The sequence below is a fragment of the Amborella trichopoda genome, chromosome 9 (assembly GCF_054954075.1).
Source record: "Amborella trichopoda isolate Santa Cruz 75 chromosome 9, AtrichopodaSantaCruz75HAP2 v2.0, whole genome shotgun sequence".
NCBI lineage: Eukaryota > Viridiplantae > Streptophyta > Magnoliopsida > Amborellales > Amborellaceae > Amborella > Amborella trichopoda.
Window position 1 is genome coordinate 50,477,449 of NC_142344.1, and position 23,535 is coordinate 50,500,983.

Genomic DNA, 23,535 nt, shown 5'->3' on the forward strand with positions numbered 1-23,535 from the left:
GATTTTTTTGGCAAATAAAGTATGAAAAATAAAACATGAAACACGTACCACAATAACACAAAGATTTATATGGTTCACCCCAAAATATATACCCACAGGCACGTCAAATTGAAATCCACTATACCAATAAAAGTTACATCAAAGATTTTGGGAAATAGAGTTACCTCCCTAAACCTCGACTAACAAACCCAAGTCGAGCAATTTTAAACCACTCTCCTTTCATTCTCTTTTTTTCTGGAAACCATTACTGACAACACTAGATAGAGACGCGAGAGCAAAAAGAAAATGACTTTCCCTTGAACTAAAAGGAGAAATAACCCAAATCTCTATGGAACCGCTTCTCTATAGGAAACCAACATCTCACTCCGTAGGAGTCTTCAAGAGGCATCATTAATGTTTCTCTTCATAGGAAGCTCCATTTTCTAAGAGGAAATTGCAGCTTATGCACAAGAGGTTTTGCTTCGCTCTGTCTCTAGAGCAAACCACCATTCCAATATGGTGGCCCAAATAGGGCACATTTTCTCTCTTTCAAAATAGCCCATTATATTTTTAGCTTGAGTTTATCCACCATTTCTTGGAGACAATATTCTCACACTTCCTCCATCAATAACAATGATACAAACCTTACAACCTGATTTGCAATAAGTTTTGAATATATTGGTTAATGCTCGACGAATCACCAAGCTCTCTCTCGCCACGAGTTTGATCTCTTCTAACACCAAATTTATCTATCATCATGGGTGGGTTATGTGGCATCATTTACAAACTCTACATCATCTCTCTTTCCCACGATGTTGACACGAGTGTCGACTTGTTGCCAGGATACTCACTTGCTGTGTGTCTAGTTTGACCATATTTGAAGCAAGTAAGAGACTAAATAAGTTGCCTCAACTGCTTTCCCACTTGAGCCGAACCACCGTGGCCAGTTGTGGAGTTCATTAGAAGATCCTTACCAGTTTTTCAACCTTTGGAAGTTTCAACCTTTTGAAGGTGGGTAGAAACTATGTACCTCATCATACTTCCATGCATCGCCATAGGAAAGTGACACCTCAACATTCAAACCTAGTTGATAGGCGTCATTGATCTTTCAAAACTGGTGCATCTCACGGATCACCAACTGCAACCACCAACATAGCTTGAAACAAGCTGTTTCTCGGTTTCTTGCATGCCATTTCGCACCATTAGTTTGTAAAAATCCTTGGTGTATTCAGCCAATCTCTTTGTTTCTTGTCGAAGATTACTAAATTGTGAAAAGAACAATTGAGTGTAATCCACCTGTAGAAATTTCTCCTTCATTCTCGATTTTATTTCTTCCCAAGATGAAATCCTAGGCTTTCCTTTTCTTTTGTGCATCTACTGGATTTTGTCCCACCGTGCCGAAGCATATCAACAAGCCTCACACGGAGCTCCTCCAGTATTACCTTGTAATCAAAGTACTTCTCAATGGCACTCAGCCAATCTAAACACTCTTTCGGGTGCAGTCCATGGAACTGGGGTAATTTAAGTTTTATAGTCCTCCACACACCTAGTTTCACGGTCATCCCTTTGTTGACGCCGATTGGCAAAGGGATTAATATCCGAGTAATTACTTGAATATTTCTGGCTGGGTCATATTCATGTGAGCCTCTTACTGCTTGAGTCACAAGTTTAACCGCTCAACTTGCCTACAAAGTGCCTCCAATTCTTCATCTCTTGCATTGTTCACTCCGTAGTTGCCAAAACCACCTCTCATCCCTCTTGCCACCATGGAAAATGATTAGTAATTGGAGAAAACACCCTGCCGAACCCAGGCTTTGATACCAAATGATGGGGTTAAATTATGGAGGTACAACAACTTAGTGAGAGAAACACACAAAAAGAGAGAATATAGGGAGACAAAACGGGTGGAAGTCAAGCTCTACCAAAAGCTACATGCAAACTGTTTTTTTAAAAGAAAGTACATAATCTAAGTTCAACATGGCACACCTTAAACTTTTTATGCATGTTTTACATTTCCAATATACACTAAAAGCTACCCATTTTCCTACTGAGAAAATCCACAAGCTCTTAATGGTATTCCCACTCCCAATCCTGGAAATTAACTTTCACTGAGACTCTCTTTCCTCCCATTCACAATCCTCGCCTAGATGGTGTTAATAGAGCAATATATTGCATACTCTATGGCTAAAAACCAAGAAAATCGTTGGTCAACTGCATAAAGTATAGTCAACTCCTGATCAGGCTTCGTAATAGTTTATTCTTGTTTTACCTTATTGAACTTAAATATGCATTAGGTAAAAATGGTTTTATTTATTTAGTAATGGGCTCTAGGTAGTCAAGGTGGGGGAGTGACATTTTAAGTTCCATTTCTAAAAGAAGTAGAGGACCCGCTCCCTACTGATCTATTCAGAAAAAAAAAAAAATTATTTAGGTGTGTTTTGTGATAAAAAAAAAGGATATTCAATAATGATTATTAAGACTACGATTAATAAAAAAATCTAATGTAGCAAAAGAAGAAAAAAAGAGAGAAAAAAAAACAACCACTACAATGTTATTAAATATTATTGGACGTTTGCTTGTCGTCATCTTCCATCCACCATCATCTATACATTTTATAGGCTTTTTAATTATTCATTTGAAATTTGCATTTCTCAAAGGAACGTATTCATCCCTTCCACGATTCCACATGGCCAGAATAACACTAGCAAGTTTTCAAATATAAGGCTACCCTTATTTATATTTGAGGAGTTGTTAATTCTAGATAAATTATTGCTTATAAAACTACACAAATACAAAATAAATAAATTAATTAAATTAAATAAAAAATGTTTTGATAGAGCTGTAGTCCTATCAAAATAAGTAACGCCTCACTACAAAACTCATAGAAAATTGTACTTTTAGTGTCGGAAAATATTCAAATCGATCATCTCAACCTTGATCTTTATAATTATTTTAAAAAAATTGGATTTCAAGCTCTAAAAATAGTGTATATGTCATACAATATCTAGACCGTCCATTTCACCCTAAATGTAAGTATTCACGGATCTACAAGATTTGTACTATTTTTTTGTCTTTAAATTTTATAATCTGTATTAGAAATTGATTTTAGAGACACCATGAAGATCTCCAATGCCCAAAGTGCTTTCCGGATAAATATTTAAGACGAAGCGTTACTTTGTTTCCGTAAAACCTAGGCCTTAAAGAAACTGTATCCTTATTTTAAGGAAAACGTTTATATAAGTGGGAGGCTCTAAATAATGTAATTAGTGCGTACCTCAAAAACTTCACCATAAGTGGTTGTTTTGATGCCTCAAATTGATCAAGTCAACCTCAAGATGCATGGACATGAGAAAAAAACGGATTTCAAGTTTTGAAACTAATGCATTTTTTTACCGTCTATTTTCAAGATTGTCAAGTTTTCATAAATCTGCTCAATCTACACTTATTTTGATGCTTTAAATTTTATAATTAGAAATGAAAATATATTTTAAGGCTATCACAAACATTTTCAGTATAGAAACCACATTTCTTGATACTATTTGAAGGTGCGTTTTACGTTGATTGTTGGAGCCCCAGCCTTATACAAACCACACCCTTATTTTAAGGGTATGGTTTGTATAGAGCTTAGGCTCTAAACAATAAAATTAGAGCCCACATTAAAATAGTGTCGAGAAATGTGGTTTCAATACTGAAAATTTTTGTGATAGCCTTAAAATATATTTTCATCTTTAGTCATAAAGTTTAAAGCTTTAAAAATAGTGTAGATCGATATATCTATAAAAACTTGAAAATTTTGAAAATTGACGGTCCAAAAATTTGTTACAAAATACACTATTTCCAAAACTTGAAATCCATTTTTTTCTCATGTTCATGCATCTTGATCTCGAAATGATCAATTTGAAGATATTTGGGCATAAAAAAAAACCTTTACTAGTGAAAACTTTGAGGTAAGCTCTAATTTGATTGTGTAGAGCCTCGGATCTACATAAACTTTTCCCTTATTTTAATTCATTAAATCTGCCCGAACTTTTTAGCTGCAAAATCATGAAAGGAAACCAAAAATGCATTTCAATCTACTTCAAAGAGTATGTTTTCATATCTGATCCATGAAAAAAATAGGGCGGCGGATTTATGCACCCAGTAAGGGTGGCAACGGACCTGCGACCTAAGGGGTAGATCTGATCTGGGATTGGGTATGGGTCCAAAAAACTGACGGATCGTGTTTGGGTCCAGGACTGCGTCTGATCGAGTCTGGCTCCCACACTATATTTTCAGGTTTAGGTCTGGGTTTGGGTCTAGGTTCAGTGAATTCAGGTTCTGTCAGGTCCAAGTCCGGGTCCCATATCATTTTTCCAAGTCCAGGTTTGGCTGAACACATACCCTACCGACCCGTTACCACCCCTAGCACAACGTTTAAAAAATTAGCTGATTTTTAATAATCGGCCGACTAACTCGGATCAGTCACTAGCCGATCCCAATCTGGCTCAATTCCAACGGTCATGTATGAAGCACTTTTTTTTTGTTGTACTAATCAGCCAACTAATCGAACTAATCAGCCGATTAGTGCACTAATTGGCGATTTGCTCTAAATATTGGCCAATAAATGCATTGTTATACCATAATTTATATATTTCTCCTTTTTTTTTCTTTTCCCTATTCTTCTATGGACACACGGTTTCAATGTGGCCAGCTTATGATTTCTATGCAGCTAGCCCGCATATTGTAAAAATGCGGGCTTGGCAATAGAGATATTTTTTAAAATATAATTTGATCCTAATGTTTAGAGAATATATAATCTTTAACGTGGAGATCATGACTATGAAAAAATAATAACAATTTGAAAACTAGAAATAATAATCATTAAGAAAAGATTTGGACCGTTAGTTAAACTTGTTTTTCGATGGGCTATCTATTTGCATCCATCTTTAAGATGGATGCTTTATACGTCTGGACCCCATAATGTAGAAATACGATCCAGATCGCATGAAACAATTTTCCTTCTCCTATTTTTCTACTTAAAACTTTATATACTATTTCAAATTTTTTATTTGCTAACTGCAAGGTTTGCTGCCTTGGGTGAGTAGACTCAAACGCACCAAAGTTGGTAAGGCCCGACAAGGTGCCAAGCCCGTAGGTCCCTCAACTCGGGGGATATAAAATTTTTTCGTTTTTCATCTGATTTGATCTTCAATCTAATACCTACACCACCAACCCCCCAAGGGGCACATAGACATACACATAGACACAAATATGAGAGAGATGGAAATTTATCAAAATTGTCACAAAGGGATGAACAATTTTATATTTTACAGATATTTTTAATTGAATTCTAAAATACCCAAAAAAAAGCATGGTTCGAGTTGAAATATTATAATATTTTATAATATTATATCATATTATATTTTATATTATATTTTATATTATATTTTTATTTTTATTTTATTAATTTAATTTATATTATATAGCATATATTGATTACATATTAATGTTATATATTTATTATATATTGATCACTAAAAAAAGTATTGCTTCAGGTGTCTAATCATTTTCTCCGAAACCCAATTACACTTATGATATTTATTTTTTTCTTTTTTTATGTGATAATATAAAAAAAAAATACATGTAAATTTTAAACATTTTTACAATTTTTTGGGACTTTTTGAGTTTTTTGGAATTTTTTTACCAAAATTGCATTTTTTTCAGAAAAAATCGGGCACTAATCACTGATCTAGTTGGAATCGGTTGGACTAATCAGATCGGGCCAGGACCGACTAGTCGGCTCGATCCGTTGTTTTGATCTAGGGGCGCACAATAAACTATACCCTTAACTATTTATTTCTTTGTATTGCAGTTCCTTTGGCAATTGGACCTAAGTTTCTCAATTGGTTTGTCCCTTCCACATGATACCTAAAATGAATAAAGTATAGGAAGATAAAGTTTGTCTCAACTTGCATGACCCTTCCGAGACTCAAGAGCTAAAACCTATAAAAATCATCAACGAGGGGAACGTGGGCGCGATTGGGCGAATGTCAACGAAAACTGAAAAGATTTTTAACATTAAAAAAATTTAAGAAGATAAACTACAATATAACGTATTCTTTGAATAACCTATAATATGATCAAATATTAATCATATGGATCATATTATACTTTACCATAGCTTAATAGCTATTTAATTTGTCAAATAAAGAAAATGATATGTATACAATGAGATTATTTATTTTTTACAAAAGGAAGTCACAATCATTACTGATCATTAGATTCGAAATCAAGTGGTTGAGGATATATCATTGCGGACAAAATCCATAATAAAATTTCTCATCTATTGTGACATAAGGGGTGTTATTATATACAGTCTTTCGCATATAGAATTAGAGCTAGTGGACAAAGTGGTTATATGTAACCAAAGCCTTATGTGATCGTCACATACCAATGAAGCTGAAGGAGAAGTTTTATAGACAACTGTGAGACCAGTTTTTCTTTGTGGAGTAGAATGTTGGAACGTCAAGCAACAATATACTCATTGGATGAGTGTAGCTGAGATGATGATGTTGAGATGGATGAGTGACAAGACAAGAAGGGACAAAATTCGAAATGAATATATTCGGGAGAACTTAGGTATGACTTCAATAGGCGATAAGATGAGAGAAATTAAACTTTGGCGTGGCTTCAATAGACGACAAAATGAGAGATAGTAGACTTAGGTGGGCTGGTTATGTGCAACGCAGACCTAATATAATAATTATAAGGAGTTGAGAGTTGTTTCAAGTAGAAGTATAACAATTATAAAAAGGCGAGAGTTGTTTCAAGTAGAAGGCTCAAAAAGGATAAGGGACATAACTAAAAAGACAAGGTTAGAAATAGTAAGAAAAGATATGGGGATTTATGGTCACACTGAAGATATAGCCCTTCATAGAACAAAATAGCAGATCTGAATTCGTATAGCTAATTTCATACAGTTAAGAAAAGGCTCTAATGGTGATTATTGTGCACCTTAAATGGAAAAATGGCCATGGGGACCGTATCAATTTCCCCTCGATGATAAATCTAGATTGTCTATTGGGGCAACAATCAAATCTATGGTTTTACCGACTCAAAACTTTCTTTCAAAGTTGTTCATGGTATATAAGAGATGATATGAAATCTTGAAAATTATCCCAACCGATTGCTGTTACTTGGTGGAGCACCATATATAGGCTGAGGCTCTCAACAATCAAAGTAGAGCGCACCTACAAATAGGGTCGAGAACTATAGTTTCAATCTTAAAAATCTTTGTGATGGCCTTAAAATATATTTTCATATTTAATTATAAAATTTAAAGCTTCAAAAATAGTGTACATCTAGCATATCTATAAAAACTTGAAAATCTTGAAAATTGACGGTCCAAAAATACGTCACAAGATGCACTATTTCTACAATTTGAAATCCGTTTTTTTCTGATTTCCATGCATCTTGATGCCGAGATGATCAATTTGATGATATTTGGGCATCAAAACAACCTTTTCTAGTGAAATATTTGAGGGGGGCTCTAATTTGATTGTTCGGAGCCTCGGCTCTATATAAACTTTTTCCTTATTTTATTTGAGCAGTTTACAAAGTCTCCTGGGACTAGAAAATTTTTCCTTATTTTTATTTGAGCATTTTACAAGGTCTCCTGGGACTACAAACTTTTTCCTTATTTTTATTTGAGCATTTTACAAGGTCTCCTGGGACCACCATATGCGTGGCCTTCTTTTATTCATGCAAAGTCCTCATTAAGGTCAACCTAATAAAACTGTGAGGACAGTGGGGATTGTCTCTCTGCAACTCAATTCAAGATATATGAAAGATGAGAGGAGCACCGACCATGGCATTCGCCTTGTTGCTGCTTTTCTTCATGGACATAGCCACCTCCAAGTCAGATGACTGGAGAGAGAGGCAAGGCATAGGCCAACCCAAGGTGAGCCACCTCCACTTCTACTTCCAAGGAGTGCTCACCGGACCAAACCCCACATCCGTACTCGTGGCCGAATTGAATAGCACCCAGGCCTCACCCACTAGCTTCGGTAGCATCTACGTGCATGACGACCTACTAACAGAAGGCCCCAACCTCACTTCGAAGCTGATCGGCACGGTACAGGGAATTGAAGTAGTTTCTTCTCAGACAGAGTTAAGCGTCACCATGGCCCTCAACTTTGTGTTCACGGATGGCGAATTCAACGGAAGCACGCTCACGGTGGTCGGGAGGAACCCTATACTGCAGGATGTGAGGGAGATGTCTGTGGTGGGTGGAAATGGAGTTTTCAGACTGGCTCAGGGCTATGCACAACTCCGGACTATTTTGTTGGCCACCGGCTCATTGACTGTGGAGTATAATGTCACTGTGATCCATTACTAGCTTCTTATTTCACTGGTGTTGTCAGCTATGGCGCAAATTCTTTTTGGAGAGAATAACAAATTCAGCATGTATGAGATAAAAAGGATGGTTGTTTACCAATTTTGGTAAAATTTATCAATTAATGTTTTAATATTTGGACAAAAAGACATAGCATCTCATTAAGTTAGCCGTCTTGCCTTTATCATCGTCCGGGTATCTCATGATCATTAATTAAATGTTTGGGCCTCGATCGTTTACATATTTTTTTTATTAAGAATTTTTTATTTTTGAGAAATTTACGCTAATATGCCTTAAATTAGTGTAATTAAAGAATTTCATTTCAATTTTCAATTTTCAATTTTACGCGTGTAACTTTGAAATCGGTCCTTTATATATAAAACTAAACGTGAATTGGGATCTTCAAGATCCAAAATCAAACTTAGACTAAAAAGATGCTGTTTGATCTCCAAAATCAAAATAAATTTTGTTACTTCGAATCTTAAAAATTCAAAGAGGGGACAATTTTGGAATAAAAAAAAAAGAGAAAAAAAAAAAAAAGGTGACCATGTAAAATAAATAATTTTGTGGGTATGTCATTAAGGGTGCAGTTTGTATAGAGCCGAGGCAGTCAACAATCAAAGTAGAGCACACCTTCAAATAGTGTCGAGAAACGTTTTTTCAATACTTGAAAACTTTGTGGCAACCTTAAAATAATGTTTTATCATTAATTATAAAATTTAAAGCATAAAAAATAGTGTAGATCAAGCAGATCGATAAAAATCTTGAAAATTGACGGTCCAAAACTGTGTGACAAGATGCACTATTTCCAAAACTTGAAATCCATTTTTTTCTCATGTCCATGCATCTTGATGTCAAGATGATCAATTTGAAGATATTTGGGCATCAAAACAACCTTTTCTAGTAAAATTTTTAAACCAGGCTCTAATTTGATTGTTTAGATCCTCGGTTTTATATAAACCTTTTCGTTTATTTAATAATACTAAGTATCGAGAAAAATTTCATAAATTTCTCTTTTGGTTTTTTAAATCAATGCTGTTTCTCAAAACCGAATCAAAAAATAAAATCAAGCTCTAAAAACCAGTATGCCTTTGAAGCTTCAAAGTACTAGATCTAGAAACAAGTAAGTCGTCACCCTGCATTCGTTGAGTTCAATGGATTTTGTATTCAACCAAGGGCGTGTGGAAATATTTTCTTGGGAATATTTTCACATGAATGAATTCCTTTGCGTTAAAAGATGTACGTAGAACAATTAATATAAAAAAATCACATGAACGGATACTTTCACGTAAAATAATTTTTGAGAAATATTTGCACGTGAAACAAACATTCCCTTTTCCATACGTTGTCTAGGACGGTTTGTAACCTCATCTGCTTTATAACATCTATATGAATACACAGGTGGAATAACTAAATTTACCAAGTCGCATAAAAACAAAGACAAACTACATTACTGTCAAGAGATTGGATTAAATTCACAAATACCTCTAGAGTTACAAAATTATACCAAAATTTTTCCACAATACTTACAATTGTTCAAACTTAGATACAGACAATTTCTTACTTGAACATTTTTTAATAAATTCAAATAGACATGCCGTAAGGTACACTATATTCTTTCTCTCTTTTTTTCTAACTATTAGTGAGATTCTGAACTTGGTCATTTTTCACAAATAAATTTTTTTACATGGTTGTTTATTTTTTTTTTTAAAATGCTTGTTTTCTGCTTCTTAGAAATAGTTTATTAAACATTAAGAGGTAGTTTTATCAACATACATAACCGATTAGAAACTGATAGGTAGCTGAAAACAACTTTAAGAAGAAACTAATAATATGTACAATTTTTTAGTTTATACTATAGAAACTAACAAAATTTATGATAATATCATTCTAAAGGATGAAGTTTTTATAAACCTAGGCTTTATGAAAACAAAATAAAGCATCATCTTAAATCCTTATTCCGTCACATAAATCTCTATTATGGCTCCAAAATCAATTTTCCAACACTGACATAAAATTCGAAACTTAAAACATATAAAGATCGTGCTGATCTATAAACACTTATTTTTAGGGCAAAATGGACGGTCTAAATAATTTGTTATAATATATGCTATTTTTAGAGCTTGAAATCGTAATTTTTTTTCACGACAATAATGTTCAAGCCGAGATGATTGATGTAAAAGTTTTCCATTGCTTGAATTACAATTCATGATGAATTATGAGTGAGGCGTAACTTATTTTGATAGAGCTGCAGCCCTATCAAACCATTTTCCCATTCTAAATTACCATTATTCAGAAATCCCACAAAATGTTTTAGTTTAGATTCATGTTTTTTCTCAGTTCCTTTTTTGTCTCTTCTTGTATTAATTTTACTTCTACCCTTGAATGTTTGATGTTTAATCTTTTTTTTTCTTAAAATCTGAAGGCTCAAAGTTGATACTTGCAACAAAATTTCACAGAAGGTCACGAACATCAATTTCGAACCATAAAGGCCCGAAGTTGAGGTTTGCGGGGTGGGGGGAGCCAACTTTAAAAGTCCAAAGATGTCTAGAACAACTTATAAGAAAAAAAGATAGAACTTGGGGAAAAAAACAAAAAACGGCTATAGAGCCAAGGCTCTAAACAATCATAATAGAGCGCACCTTCAAATAGTGTCGAGAAATATGGTTTCAATACTGACAATCTTTGTTATAGCCTTAAAATATATTTTCATCTCTAATTATAAAATTTAAAGCTTCAAAAATAGTGTAGATCTAGCAGATCTATGAAAACGTGAAAATATTTAAAATTGATGCTCCAAAAATGCGTTACAAGATGCACCATTTCAAAACTTGAAATCTAATTTTTTTTCTCATGAACATGAATCTTAAGCATCAAAACAATCCCCTCTAATGAATTTTTCTAGTGAAATTTTTTAGGTGGGTTCGAATTTGATTGTTTAGAACCTCGCTTTTTCGATTCTATAGATTAGTATTGCATTGCTCTATTTTACAGCATTAAAGCACATGCGTAACGCATGTGTAACACTAGTATAATAATGAATGACTCGACATCTAATTTTTCTGCTTATGAAACTTAGCCATTGAATTGGTCCAATTGACTTGGTGTATTTTACAATTTGAACATAATTTTTAAGCTGATGTCCCTAGAAAAGTTAAATTCCATTTAGTCCTTATATTATCACCATTTCGGCCGTTGAATGTCTGATGTTTTTTTTCCCCCTTAAAATTCAAAGGTCCGAATTTGATACTAGCAACAAAAATTCACAAGATGTTTCAAACATCAACTTTGGACCTTGAAGATCTGAATTTGAGGTTTGTAACAAAAACACTCATAAAATCAACTTCCAACAAAAGGTCATCAACTTCAAATATTAAAGGCCCGAAGTTGATGTTTGCAGGGTGGGGGGGAGCCAACTTTAAATGTCCGAAGATGTTTGGAGCAACTTATGGGCAAAAAACATATTAAACTTAGGAAAGGGGCTGGAATTGTGGTGCTGGCATCCCCACACCTAATTACCACATTGTGGTATCCATTCCTACCGTTGACACCCCCAATTTAACACCTTTAAAATGTAGCTCCCTAATCTATTGAAAAAACAAGTAGGGGCATGTCTTCCCTACTGAATTACTTAGCTCATATGAACATATGAGCCCAACGGCAAAGAATGAATCTGGGCTGATCTGACGGTCACGACATCATTTTGTATTTTAATTTTAATTTTTTTCTATAAATCCAAATAAATTGAAATTTTAGGTATGTGTTCTTCAAGAATAGGATAATCTTAAAAACATATCAAAAAATTAATTTGCAAGAAATAGATTGATCAAAATACCCCAAAAATGTTTTAGATATATTTTGTCAATTTATTTTTTGAAACTTATTTTTTAAATAGTTTTATTAGGTGTGCTTTGATGAGAAGAATGGACGCCTAAAATTTCAAATTATTTAGATTTGTAGTAAAAACATTAAAATTTAAATAAGAAATGAGGTCGTGACCGTCACATAGACCCAGATTCAATCTAGGCCATTGGGCTCATATGTTCATATGAGTTAGTGGGCTAATCTCAACATTTTATATTTATATAGGAAAATTCTTCTTAACACTTATATGCGAAAATGAACAGTGATTTCGCTTACCCTCATCAACGTCCAAAGTTCATCGTATGGTCACGATTGTCCGGTAGTGTTTTATTTTCATTTGTTTTCTACAAATTAGAATGACCTAAAATTTGGCGCGTGCATACATCTTAGTGAGACGCATCTAATAAAAATATAGAAAAAATAATTCGCTAAAAATAAATTGACTAAAATATCCCCAAAATATTTTGAGAGTAGTTTGGTCATTTATTTTATGTAAAATAGTTTGTTGATCTTTTTCATTGATTCACCTATTTTTTATGAACACACGTTCCAAATTTTAGGTTATTCCGATTTGTATAAAAAAAATACAAATATATCATTACTAGACAAACGTGACCGTGTGATGAACTTTAGACGGTGACAAAGGTAGGCAAAATCACTGTTTATTTTTGCCTATAGGTGTTTTGTAGCATCTTCCTCTCTCTCTCTCTCTCTCTCTCTCTCTCTATATATATATATATATATATATGACGATGCTAGGGTGAGCCCATGGGCACTTGGAACAGTGTAAGCCCCATGGCATCTGGGCCAGTCTCACAGTCATGACTGTATATCGGTAATATAATTTTAATGCTTTTTATATAAATCCAAATAGCATGACATTTGAAGCATAAATTCTTCTCATCAAGGCACACCTAATAAAATATTAAAAAAATAATTCACATAGAATAAATTGACCAAAATACCTTTAGAACTTTTCAGGGGTATTTTGATCAATTTAATTGTATGAATTATTGTTTTTATATTTTTATTAGATTCGACTATTATTGAATAATTGACGCTCCAAATTTCAAGTAATTTTAATTTGTTGAAAAAAATTAAATTTCAATTACGAAATACAATTATGATAATTGAATTGGTCCATATTCAATCAGAGCCACTGAGCTTACAATGTTCCATGAGGCCATGGGCTGACAGGAGCTTTTTCTAGATATATATATTAAACATGGGAGAAAAAAAGGTACAGCAAAAAATCAAACTTTTGGGGGATATTTCTTATGTAAGAGTAATTTAGAGAGACATTAGCATAAATTTTTATTCTTTTTAATTTTTCCCCTTTATCCAATAATCCAAACATCGGACTGCTTTTTTATTTTATCTATTAGTTTTGTGAAGTATAGGGACCTGATCGATGTCTAGATCCTCCGACCGCTTGGTTTTTGTGAGGATTGTGTGAGTCAAGAAGTCAGAGATAAGAAACGTCAGACCAATCCCAGTACTATGAATTTTAGTTCAAGGATTGGTTCGTGATTCCAGGACTCAGATAGGTTCGCTTATATAAACATTTTGCAAGCCTAGCATCCAAGGCTCCAAACCTTGAACCACTATGACTATGAATTTGATAGTCCAAAGTTCAAGCTTCCAACCTTGACTGCTTGGCTTCCACAATGTTCACAGGTGGCCTGAAGTCTAGGACCTCGAAGCGATCAAAACGGTTAAAGAAAAAGAAGCAGTACAATGTTTGAACAACAGATCAATGGGAAAAATTTGAAAAAAAAAAAAAAGGCGAAAAAAATCAATGGTCTGATATTAGAACACTAGACCATAGGCCTTCTCGTAAAATTTGAAAATTTTTGGACCTCCACATAATTTATATTTTCAAATATGGTACAAACATAAATATTCCGATATATAACACGTGTGCATGTGCTCACATGTATGTTAATTTCTAGAGAAAGTAGTCGGCCTTTACTACGCGTTATCTCGTCAATAAGATATAGAAGTCCACGAAAAAAGGAGAACACAAAGCTCACCTGAGAAAAGGGGAACACAGAAAACCAAGAAGCAAATTGGCAATTAAAACAACATACTGAATAAGGACCAAACGGTTGAAAAAGCGTTATGATGATAATTATTGAATATCTGGGTCCGACCGATGAATCTGAGTTAGGCCACGTAAAATTTTCCAAAAAAAAATAAAAAATAAAATAAAATAAAATGAAATAAAACATTCGGGGCATTGCAATACAACATCTTGGGGCATTGCCCTACTAACAAAAAAATCCAAAAAATATAAATCAAAATTCGTGTTGATCGAAGAGCAATTTTGACAAATATAAAAAAAGTGGGTTGACTGATATTGTTTGTAATTTCCACAAATGAGTGGTGCATTTCGTAATATACCTAAAATTTTAGCGTTGGTACATAAATCACTTAAAAAAAGAAAAGAAAGAAAAACATATCATCATAGCTCCTTTTATTTAGTCCATTTGAAGAAGCTAACATTTTCTAAGAGATGAAAATGTTAAAATAAACAATATGACCTAAACCACAATGTGATGAAAATAGATGCTTATTAAACACTACTAAATTAGTTCCATAGTGCATTTGTATTCGGATATTCATGAAAGCATACACAAGCACCTGCATTATATGTTGACTATCAAGTTAATATTTTCAAATTTTGTGTCCCACATCCATAAATTTTGAGTTTTACAATGATTGTGTTGCTTTAAACTTTGGAAAAATTAAAGCTAAAATAAAAAACTGCCCGAAATTCAGAACATCAGACTGAGGGGAATAATTGGAAAAAATAGAAAGGGAAAAAAGAAGAAGAAGCAATGGTCTGATATGTAAAACATCAGACTAATGGAGCTCCTTGATGAATTTTGAATCTCATGGTAATTACACTATTTAACACATGTGCTGCGCCTGCATGTATGTCAATTTATAGAGACACCAGTAGGCCTTTATGACACGGTATCTCATCCAGAAGATACACAAGTCCAGGAGTTGAATCCTATACTTTGTGCCAATTAAACGCTAATAAAGCTTACCAAAGAAAAGGGAAAAACAAGGAAACCAAGAAGCAAATTGGCAAACTGCGCATAACAAGAATTTAATTAAAAGCCATCCATCTCATACATGATTGCTACGCCAACCATAATAACCGGATTAATTATTCCAATCAAGGTTCAGGGACTTAGGCCCATACAATGTGGGTGTCAGGTAAGAAATGGCAAGCAAAACTGTGATCTGCCTTCACCCCTGCGGGAAGAGCAGCAAATGAATGTGGGTGCCAAGTCCTAGTGTTTGAATGGCAGGCTGCAATCGCTTCCACTATGCTCTTATCTTCTCCTTCCAACCTCACCTCATATATTTTGCCCTCACCAACATGGTGGCAGTAGTACAGGGCATAAGGATACGCCATGTTATGGCACACTGTAGAGTCAGGCGTCGCTACCTTGTGCTCCACTCGCTTCACGGTGTAAGCTTGGAGCCCAGAATCCTTGTCGATATGAGTGTGGAGCGTGGTAATGCTGCGGTCCATAGTGGATCGGGTGGCATAGTCAATTACAGCCTCTAAAGAGGTTAGGCATTGAGCCTTGCCTCTTAAAGATTCACACCATGCTAAGGTTTCACGCACTGCATTAGCCTCAACAGAGGCAGTAGGCAATGAGAAGCGCTTTAAGATTTGTGGAAGTTCGGCCGATGAGAAGAGTATGGCATCTGCGATCTCACGAGCAAGGAAAGGTGCGGCATACGTAAAGTCGGATTTAGGGAAGTAAAGAACTCTGTTCATTCCAACTTTCAGCTCCTCCTCTAAGAAGAATGTGGTTTGCCTAGGGTCACGCTTATGTGAGGAGTCAGGATAGAAGAATCGTGGATCTCGATTGTCTGCAGTCATAGGCACCACTCCTATGGGTATGGGATGAAGACGGGCACGAATAAAATCGGGTATTGCAGTTTTCGGGAACACTTGTTCCCAATAGCTCTCAGGTGTTGCCAGTACGTTGTACAGGTTTAGTGTTCCCTGCAATTAGTGGACACCGAGAAGTGAGAAAACATTGAAGCGTATAGTAAAGCATAGTCGTAGTGCAATCCACTGTACAACGTATAGTAAAGCATAAACCGATAAGTAAGCAACGAAGCCGAACGTAATAAGGATGCAACTAAAATGTTACTAAAGAAAAAAAAAAAAAAAAAAAAAAAAGAATCTTAATGCTCTATAGTAATCTTGATTTTGAATATGCAAAGGATAATTTACCATGAGGAGAAGCAGTACACATGCAAGAGGCAGTTTGTCCATGTTCATGTTTGTAAAGATTACAAAGCAAAGGGGCTGGTTTTATGGATGTGTTTCGTGCGCAATGAGGAAGAGAGGTCTCCAAATTTATATATTTATATAGGAGAGAGGGGCGTAGTTTGTTGTGGACAGAGAGAGCGTTACATACGCATGTTGGACACGCGGGCTTTGGCAAGGAAAATGATAAGAACGGTAATAAGTGTTTGCTAAATAAAGCACTTGGAGGCTTTGGATTCCTTTGCAAAGGAAATTGATAAGGACTGTCTTTTGTGTTTGCTAAATAAAAGCACCTAGAGGCTTTGGATTCCAAACTTATGACTGGTCCATCTTAAAGCCATTGATACTAAGGGTCTAAATGTTTTCGTAGTAGACTAATTGTTTCTGATTGTTAAAATTTATTTAGTTTTTCATGTTCATGATCTTCAGGTTAGAGATTACATATTTTTAAAAGTTAAATCCAAAAATCCATCTCAAAAGTAGATTTTTTAAAAGGGACTCATTTCTACATGGACTCATAGATATCGTGTCCGGCACTAAATTAGTTTTGAAGTGCATTTGTATTCGGATATTCGTGAATGCATACGCATGCAACGTTGTGAGTGTAGCTCTTAATTTTTATATCTACTCTTTTTCTAGATAAGCTTAATAGTTAATACTATAACAGAAATTTTTATTTTTATAATTTCTATGCATAGTCATCATGTAAAAGGCATTTGGAAATTTGATATAAAGTTTTTTTTTCTGTTTGCTCCTAATTATTTTCCTTATAAAACTATTTTTTTCTGTCAAGTGTTAGACTAAACATAAAATATATTTTTAAGGAGAGTGAATGCATTTTTTTTTTTTTCGCAACTCTATGTATCAGAGCCAAGTAAGAACTGATATTTATTGTTGGATCTGGATATAAATTGCTTTTTAATTATCGTAGGCGGAATGATCCAACATTGGCCAAAATCAAGAAACTATGAAGACCCATGAAGGTTATAGTATTTATCATGATATTGTCTCTAAAGAAACTTTTGACAGCATATGTGTTGAGAAATTGCAAATAACATTGAATAATGTGTCTTTAATGCGTAAGAAGGGCGATGAAACGGCAAACCATATGTTTTTGCAAAGAAGAAGATTTGGAAAATGGAATGTTGATTGGGTTGAATTGCGAACGGTCATTCCGGTGCATGTAAATGATGTTTTTGTCAATGGAAAACGGAGGATAATTTGGAACGTAGTAAAAGTAGTTTTTGCATGAGAACTGTGGAAGGAATGGAACAGAAGTTGATTTATAGGCAACAATTGAGAAGGTAGATGAGTTATGCAAAAAGGTCATAGTTACTGCTGCAGAGTAGTTATTAATAAGAGAGGACTGCTTGGGAGTTTTTAGAATTGATTTAACGTATAATTCCTGTGTATTAATTAGACGAAGATATGTGAAAAAGAATAGGCTGGGTGTGTGGGAATTTCCTTGAGTGTGTTGGATTAAACTGAACTTTGATGTAAGCGCTCGTGGTAATCTTGGGCAAGTGATACAAAAAAAAAAAAGCAATTGTTTTTTATTTTTTATTTTTGTATTTTTATTTTATCATATTTTTTTACATTTTAAAAAATATATTATTTGAGGTTTTAGTTTTCTTTAAAGTTATTTTTGTCTTCTCTGGTTGTAGAGATTCAAAGGGTAGAACAATAAATTCTTTATGAGAGCTGATTAAAATAGATTTTTGTGAGGTTATAGTTCTATCATTTGCAGGGGTTGAGATGGGTGGGGGCTTCATAAAATTATGGGATTTCACGATGGAAGTTAGAGAGATAGGGTCTACGTGATGTACAAAAAAAAGAGGTAAAAGGAAATGTATGGGAGAGAAAAATTGAAAAAAGTAGGTAGAGGGACAAGGAGAAAACCGTAGGGGAGAGATAAATGTTTTATTTAATTATTAATTTTATTTTTATTACTTCAGTTGTATTTAAAAGAGAAATATCCATTCTATGTAAAGAGGCTGGAATTGATTAAAGAATTTAGATATTTTGAAACGATCTTTAAGGTGGACTCCCTTATATACCCAGAGAGATGGTATATTCTCTCATCTGTTTTTATTTTTTGTTTTGGAAAAATTTCTGCTTACCCCTTTTTTTTAGTTTCATTTCTCAATAGGCCTTAGGTTTCAAAACATATCTTGGGACATGAAAATCTAAGGTTTTATATCTTTTAACCCTCTAGAATAATATTTATCTATTTTAAACCTATTTTTTAGCCCAAACAAATTTAAGAAATACACCCTTTCTAAATCCCATCCTTTCTCTCTCTTCTCCAAACTTCTCTCCCTCCCGTGAGTCTCCATTCTTCATCGTACTCCCACTCCACCATTAGATGATTGCCTCTCAGATTTCCTTGCTGAAGAAACTCGATTAAGCTCTCTTGCGGTTTGCAAATCCATATCACAAGATGTCACTGATGTGGCCTTAGCCGTGTCCAATTTCTCACACAAAGATATTAATTACATCCAAGTGCAATATTACATATGTAAACAAAGGGGCCACACGGCCGATCGATGTAAGAAGCGCATTTTTTGCAATTATTATAAGAAGCTCGGGCATGTAATAAATGATTGTTGAAAATGCCCTCCGACACGTGGGAAGCCTCCTACACCTAGTCAAACTCAATGGGCTACAATCGCCTCCATCCCTAGCCCACCTAGCATGGAGGATGCCACTTCTAGTCACTCTCATTCTTCCTCCTCATCTGTTACGCCTATATCAATGACAGATCTTCACTCTATTGACTCAAGCAAGAAAAGGTGCGGCATTCACAAAGTCAGATTAGGGAAGTAGGGAACTCTGTTCATTCCAACTTTCAGCTCCTCTAAGAAGAACGTGGTTTCCCTAGGGTCATGTTTATGTGAGGAGTTTGGATAGAAGAATCATGGATTCCGATCGTCTGCAGTCATAGGCGCCACTCCTGTGGGTATGGGATGAAGACGGGCACGGATAAAATCGGGCATTGAAGTTTTCGTGAACACATGTTGTTTGAGCTAGTGAGAGAAAGGGGATTGCTGATTTCCACATGAAGGTTGCAGGAAACAGGGGCCAATGTCCTGCAATAAGGTAGAGCTCCCAATAGTTGTCTTTTCCAATTGTTGGAGCGAAGAAGATATACATGGGTTTTTAAGAGACAGAGGATGAGAGAGAAAGTGGGTTGTCTCGCTCTCGTAACAACTCTAGAGCATGCTCTTTAGGGGAAGTCCCTGCTCTCTCTCTCCAAAAACTTCATCTTACGGTTTTCTTTGCAATTTTTTATAGTGATTCCTGCCTACAAACAGCAAGTAAGCATATTCAAGGTCAGATTCCTAGAGAGAGAAAGAGAAAAGAGAAACAAGGGAAGAGAGTCAAAGGGAAGAGAAGGAACTATTATAATCCAGTCAATATTGGGAGGAGGAAGGTTAGATAAGGAAACATAAGTATTTCAGAGGGAAGAGGAAAGAGGTTAGACGTTGGAAAGTGGGAAGGATCTCTATTTCAGAGTCTTTGACACTGTAAGTTTTCTTATTAAAAAGCTCTGATTTTTATTGTTCTTTATAGAGAGTGGGTTTGGGTGAGAGGGCATGAGACGAGATACATATTTTGGGGGTTTAGAGAGTGAGAGAAATGGAGTGTTAAAGAGATTTTGGGCGGCTTCACGATGAGGGAGGAGAGAGGAATCGAGGGAGGATAGAGGGCGGTTCAAGGAGCATGTAACGTAAAACATACTCTAGATGGATCTTCATCCCCCAAGCCTTTCTATTGCTCCCTCTTTTCTTTCTGAATCTCTTAAAGACTATTCTCTTCTTGTTGTTGGTTCTTTTTTCCCACCCTCTAATGATATCTGAGGTCTTAGCGACTTGGTTAAGAGAGCCTGGAATCTACCCTACTTCCATATGGTCTTTTCTTTCGGAAGTAACAGGACCTTTTTCTCTCTTTCCTCTCCTGATGACATTTGTAAAGTCCTCCTTATTCGAAATACCTGGCGTGTTCAGAATATACTCTTATCTGTGGATTTTTGGAAACTGCGGGATCACGCTAATCTCAGTTCACGCTCCCCTTGTTGGGTTTGATTTGGAGGTATCCCTCTCCATGCTTGGAATATGGGAGTCTTTCAACATCTAGCCAACTTGGTGGGGGTTTTTGTTGACGTTGATTGGAAATGTATGGTGAGTCCTGATCTCTTTTTTATTAGAGTCAATATTCTTAGATATGCCAAGGACCTGACTCCCTCATCGATCAACCTTTTTATTAGTTCAAACCTTTATACCATTGATGTCACCATTGAAGGTGAAGATTTGAAGACTGCCAACCCTTCTGCTTTGGCTCCTCTTGAAGTTTCTACTGGTAATGAAGACCGCTCTTGGGTTGAGGTTCTTAGAAATCTTAAAGCTAGACCCCATGTTCAACCTCCTGGAGCATTTCTTGGACATGCTAGGGCTCGACCTCCATTGGTGAAACAGGATCCTACTCGATTGAACCCCAGACTGGTTAGACCACGTGGCCATAGATCTGAGATTGATTCGCTTGGATTTTCTTCCTCCTCCTCCAATAAAGTTAAAATTTAGACGCCTACTGGCCATTTTTTTGCGAAGGATTTTATGAGATTTCATTCCTTGAAACCATTAGATTTTTTGGAAAATAAACGAATGAAGCCATTTCTCTCTGATTCTATTTCTGACCCCACATTGCCTGCCCTTTTTGGGTGCTGCACCAAAGCCTCCTCGTTTCGGGCCTTCTCGTTATGGTCTTGCCTCTTCGTCCAAAGCCTTTCTTTCAAGCTCTTATCGCCTATTTTCAACTCAGCTTCCTTCCCTTGCTCTGTCACCACCTCTCCTAACCTATCCCGCACCTCTCCCCAATTCTGCCTCCACCGCCCATCTTGCCCCTCCTCTCTCTCCACTCCCTACCCATCCAACACATTTTCTCAATACTGCTACCATTGTCCATCTTGCCCCTTCTCTCACGTATGTTTCCACCACCTCTGTCTCTTCATCCTGTTCTCACCCTTCTTCTCTCGTAGTGACTTCCGTTTCCCCCACTAGACTCCTTACCCCTTCAAGCCCTTTCAATCATGGGACTTGCATATTTTCATTTGCTCCCTTTTCTCCCGTGGTCATCCTCTTTCTGCTCTTCATTTTCTCTTCACCATATTCAATTGGAGGATTCTTCCTTTCCGTTTTTCTGTGTAGTGTTCTAGGGTCCCGGATTTGACACCGTCGCCTGCTGCCTTTTGGCCGGTTGTGGTTGTTGATATCATTGATTTTGTTCAAGATGAGGTTGTCTACACCAATACCTGGAGGTCTCCTTACCTGCCTCAAAGGTACTACTGAAACCCAATTTAAAGGGAACTCTAAAGCTGTGTGCTCATCGGCTAGACTGGCTGCTCGTGGCTCTCGGGGCTCTTCAGTTTCTCCTTCAGATGGAGTGGTTTTCAAGACAGGTCCTATGACTTCAAAGACCCAGTCCTCTTCTAGTCGCAGCGGCAACACCTATTCGTTCAGCTCTTTTTTTCCACATGAAGAAGGTGGCTTCGAGGGACCTGGTGAACCTTCATCTTGTCAATGAAGATTATCAGTTCGAACGTGCGTGGTCTCTGTGCTTATTGACGCAAGAAGGAGGTCAATTTCTTGATTTCTAAATTTACACCTTTTGCTTTTATTATGTAAGAAACTAAGTGTGCTTCACCCTCTATTTTGGATGTCAAGACTCTATGGGGTAATGGTTCTATCTGTTTTGCGGGTGTGGATGCCATTGGATTTTCTGGAAGTCATTGGGTTCTTTGGGACCCAACATATTTGCTCTACTTGGATGTTTTTAAATCTGATGGGTTCTTGGCAATTACTTTTGAAGGTCTTATCAGGTCTTTCCGTTGGGTGCTTATTAATGTGTGGGCCTAATGTTGCTACCCTTAAAGGTGTTTTTTTGGATGATTTGAAATCTTTTATTTCCTCATTGGGTCTTCCAGTTCGCATTGGATGGGATTTTAACCTTATTCTCCACCCAGATGAAATTTCCACTTTTCCCAATATAATTCCCATATGCATCTATTTAATGACTTCATTATGGGGAATGATTAATTAGATCTTCCTACTACTAGTTCTTACCAAACTTTTATCCGATCACCTCCCTATCTGTCTTCATACTAAGGAGGTCTTATTTGGGCCTAGACCTTTTCGTTTTGACATTCACTTGCTAGATGAGCCTGAACTTGTGGATATGATCAATCATACTCGGGGTAGTTGTTATGTTTTGGGCAGCTTTGGCTTCCGTTTTCATAAGAAGCTAATCTGCCTAAAGCACAAACTCATCTCTTGGAAAAAAGCAAACCAGTATCAATTTAAAGGCAAGATTGATTCCACTTTGATGGACTTAGAGATGATTGAAAATTCTGTTCAGGAAAACCAAGTTTTATCTGATGAGATGATTGTTAATAAAAATTCTCTGTTTAATAAGCTACATGATCTCTTTAGGATTGAGGAAATTTATTGGAAACAGAGATGAAGAGTTAAATGGTTTAAGAGGTAAATTCCCATAAGACTTCAATTGTGTGCATCTCTTGCTCTAACTGCCTTTTGGATTCTGTTGCTTCAATTTTGGGTGGCAGAGTTCAGAAGTTTTCCCTTAAATATTAAGTGGTTTCTATCTCGGATCGTACGCACACTCGTGCAGCCTGGGACCCTTTTATTCACAGTTATCATGTTAAATTGACCTATGGAAGACCAAGACTTTATCTTTTGTTGGGCATATCACTTTGATTAAATCCACTTATGCACATCTTCCTATTTACTTGATGTCAATCCTACAAATACCTAGTGAAGTAATCCAGCTTATTGAAACATTTATGCCAAACTTCATTTGGGGTAATATGGAGGATAACTGCAGCAATTTTCATCTGGTGAACTGAGATCAGGTGTGTATGCTGTCAATGCCAGGGGGTTTGGGTATCAAAAAGCTTAAACTTGTAAACTAGGTGCTTCTTTTCCAAATGGTGGTGGAGAAT

The 23,535-nt window shown here is 35.8% G+C and overlaps 1 protein-coding gene and 1 pseudogene across 1 annotated transcript; one reads left to right on the top strand and one right to left on the bottom strand.

Annotated features, from left to right (window-relative positions):
* The first annotated feature begins 7,825 nt into the window (after positions 1–7,825).
* Positions 7,826–8,356, top strand: LOC148780621 (dirigent protein 22 pseudogene; annotated as a pseudogene).
* Positions 8,357–15,310: 6,954 nt separating this feature from the next.
* On the bottom strand, positions 15,311–16,592 carry LOC18441666 (BURP domain-containing protein 6). The gene is made up of 2 exons (XM_088848471.1): positions 16,485–16,592; positions 15,311–16,250 (listed from the first exon to the last, which is right to left on the bottom strand). The coding sequence occupies exons 1-2, from the start codon at positions 16,530–16,532 to the stop codon at positions 15,420–15,422; spliced, it is 879 nt and encodes a 292-aa protein (XP_088704597.1). The 5' UTR covers positions 16,533–16,592; the 3' UTR covers positions 15,311–15,419.
* Between the last annotated feature and the right edge of the window lie 6,943 nt (positions 16,593–23,535).

What these genes read in the sequence shown, in the direction of transcription:
- LOC18441666 (XM_088848471.1), bottom strand. Translation starts at nt 16,532, where the DNA reads ATGAACATGGACAAACTGCCTCTTGCATGTGTACTGCTTCTCCTCATG. An exon ending in GTGTACTGCTTCTCCTCATG is followed by an intron (nt 16,251 to 16,484) that starts GTAAATTATCCT and finishes CACTAATTGCAG; the next exon opens with GGAACACTAAACCTGTACAA.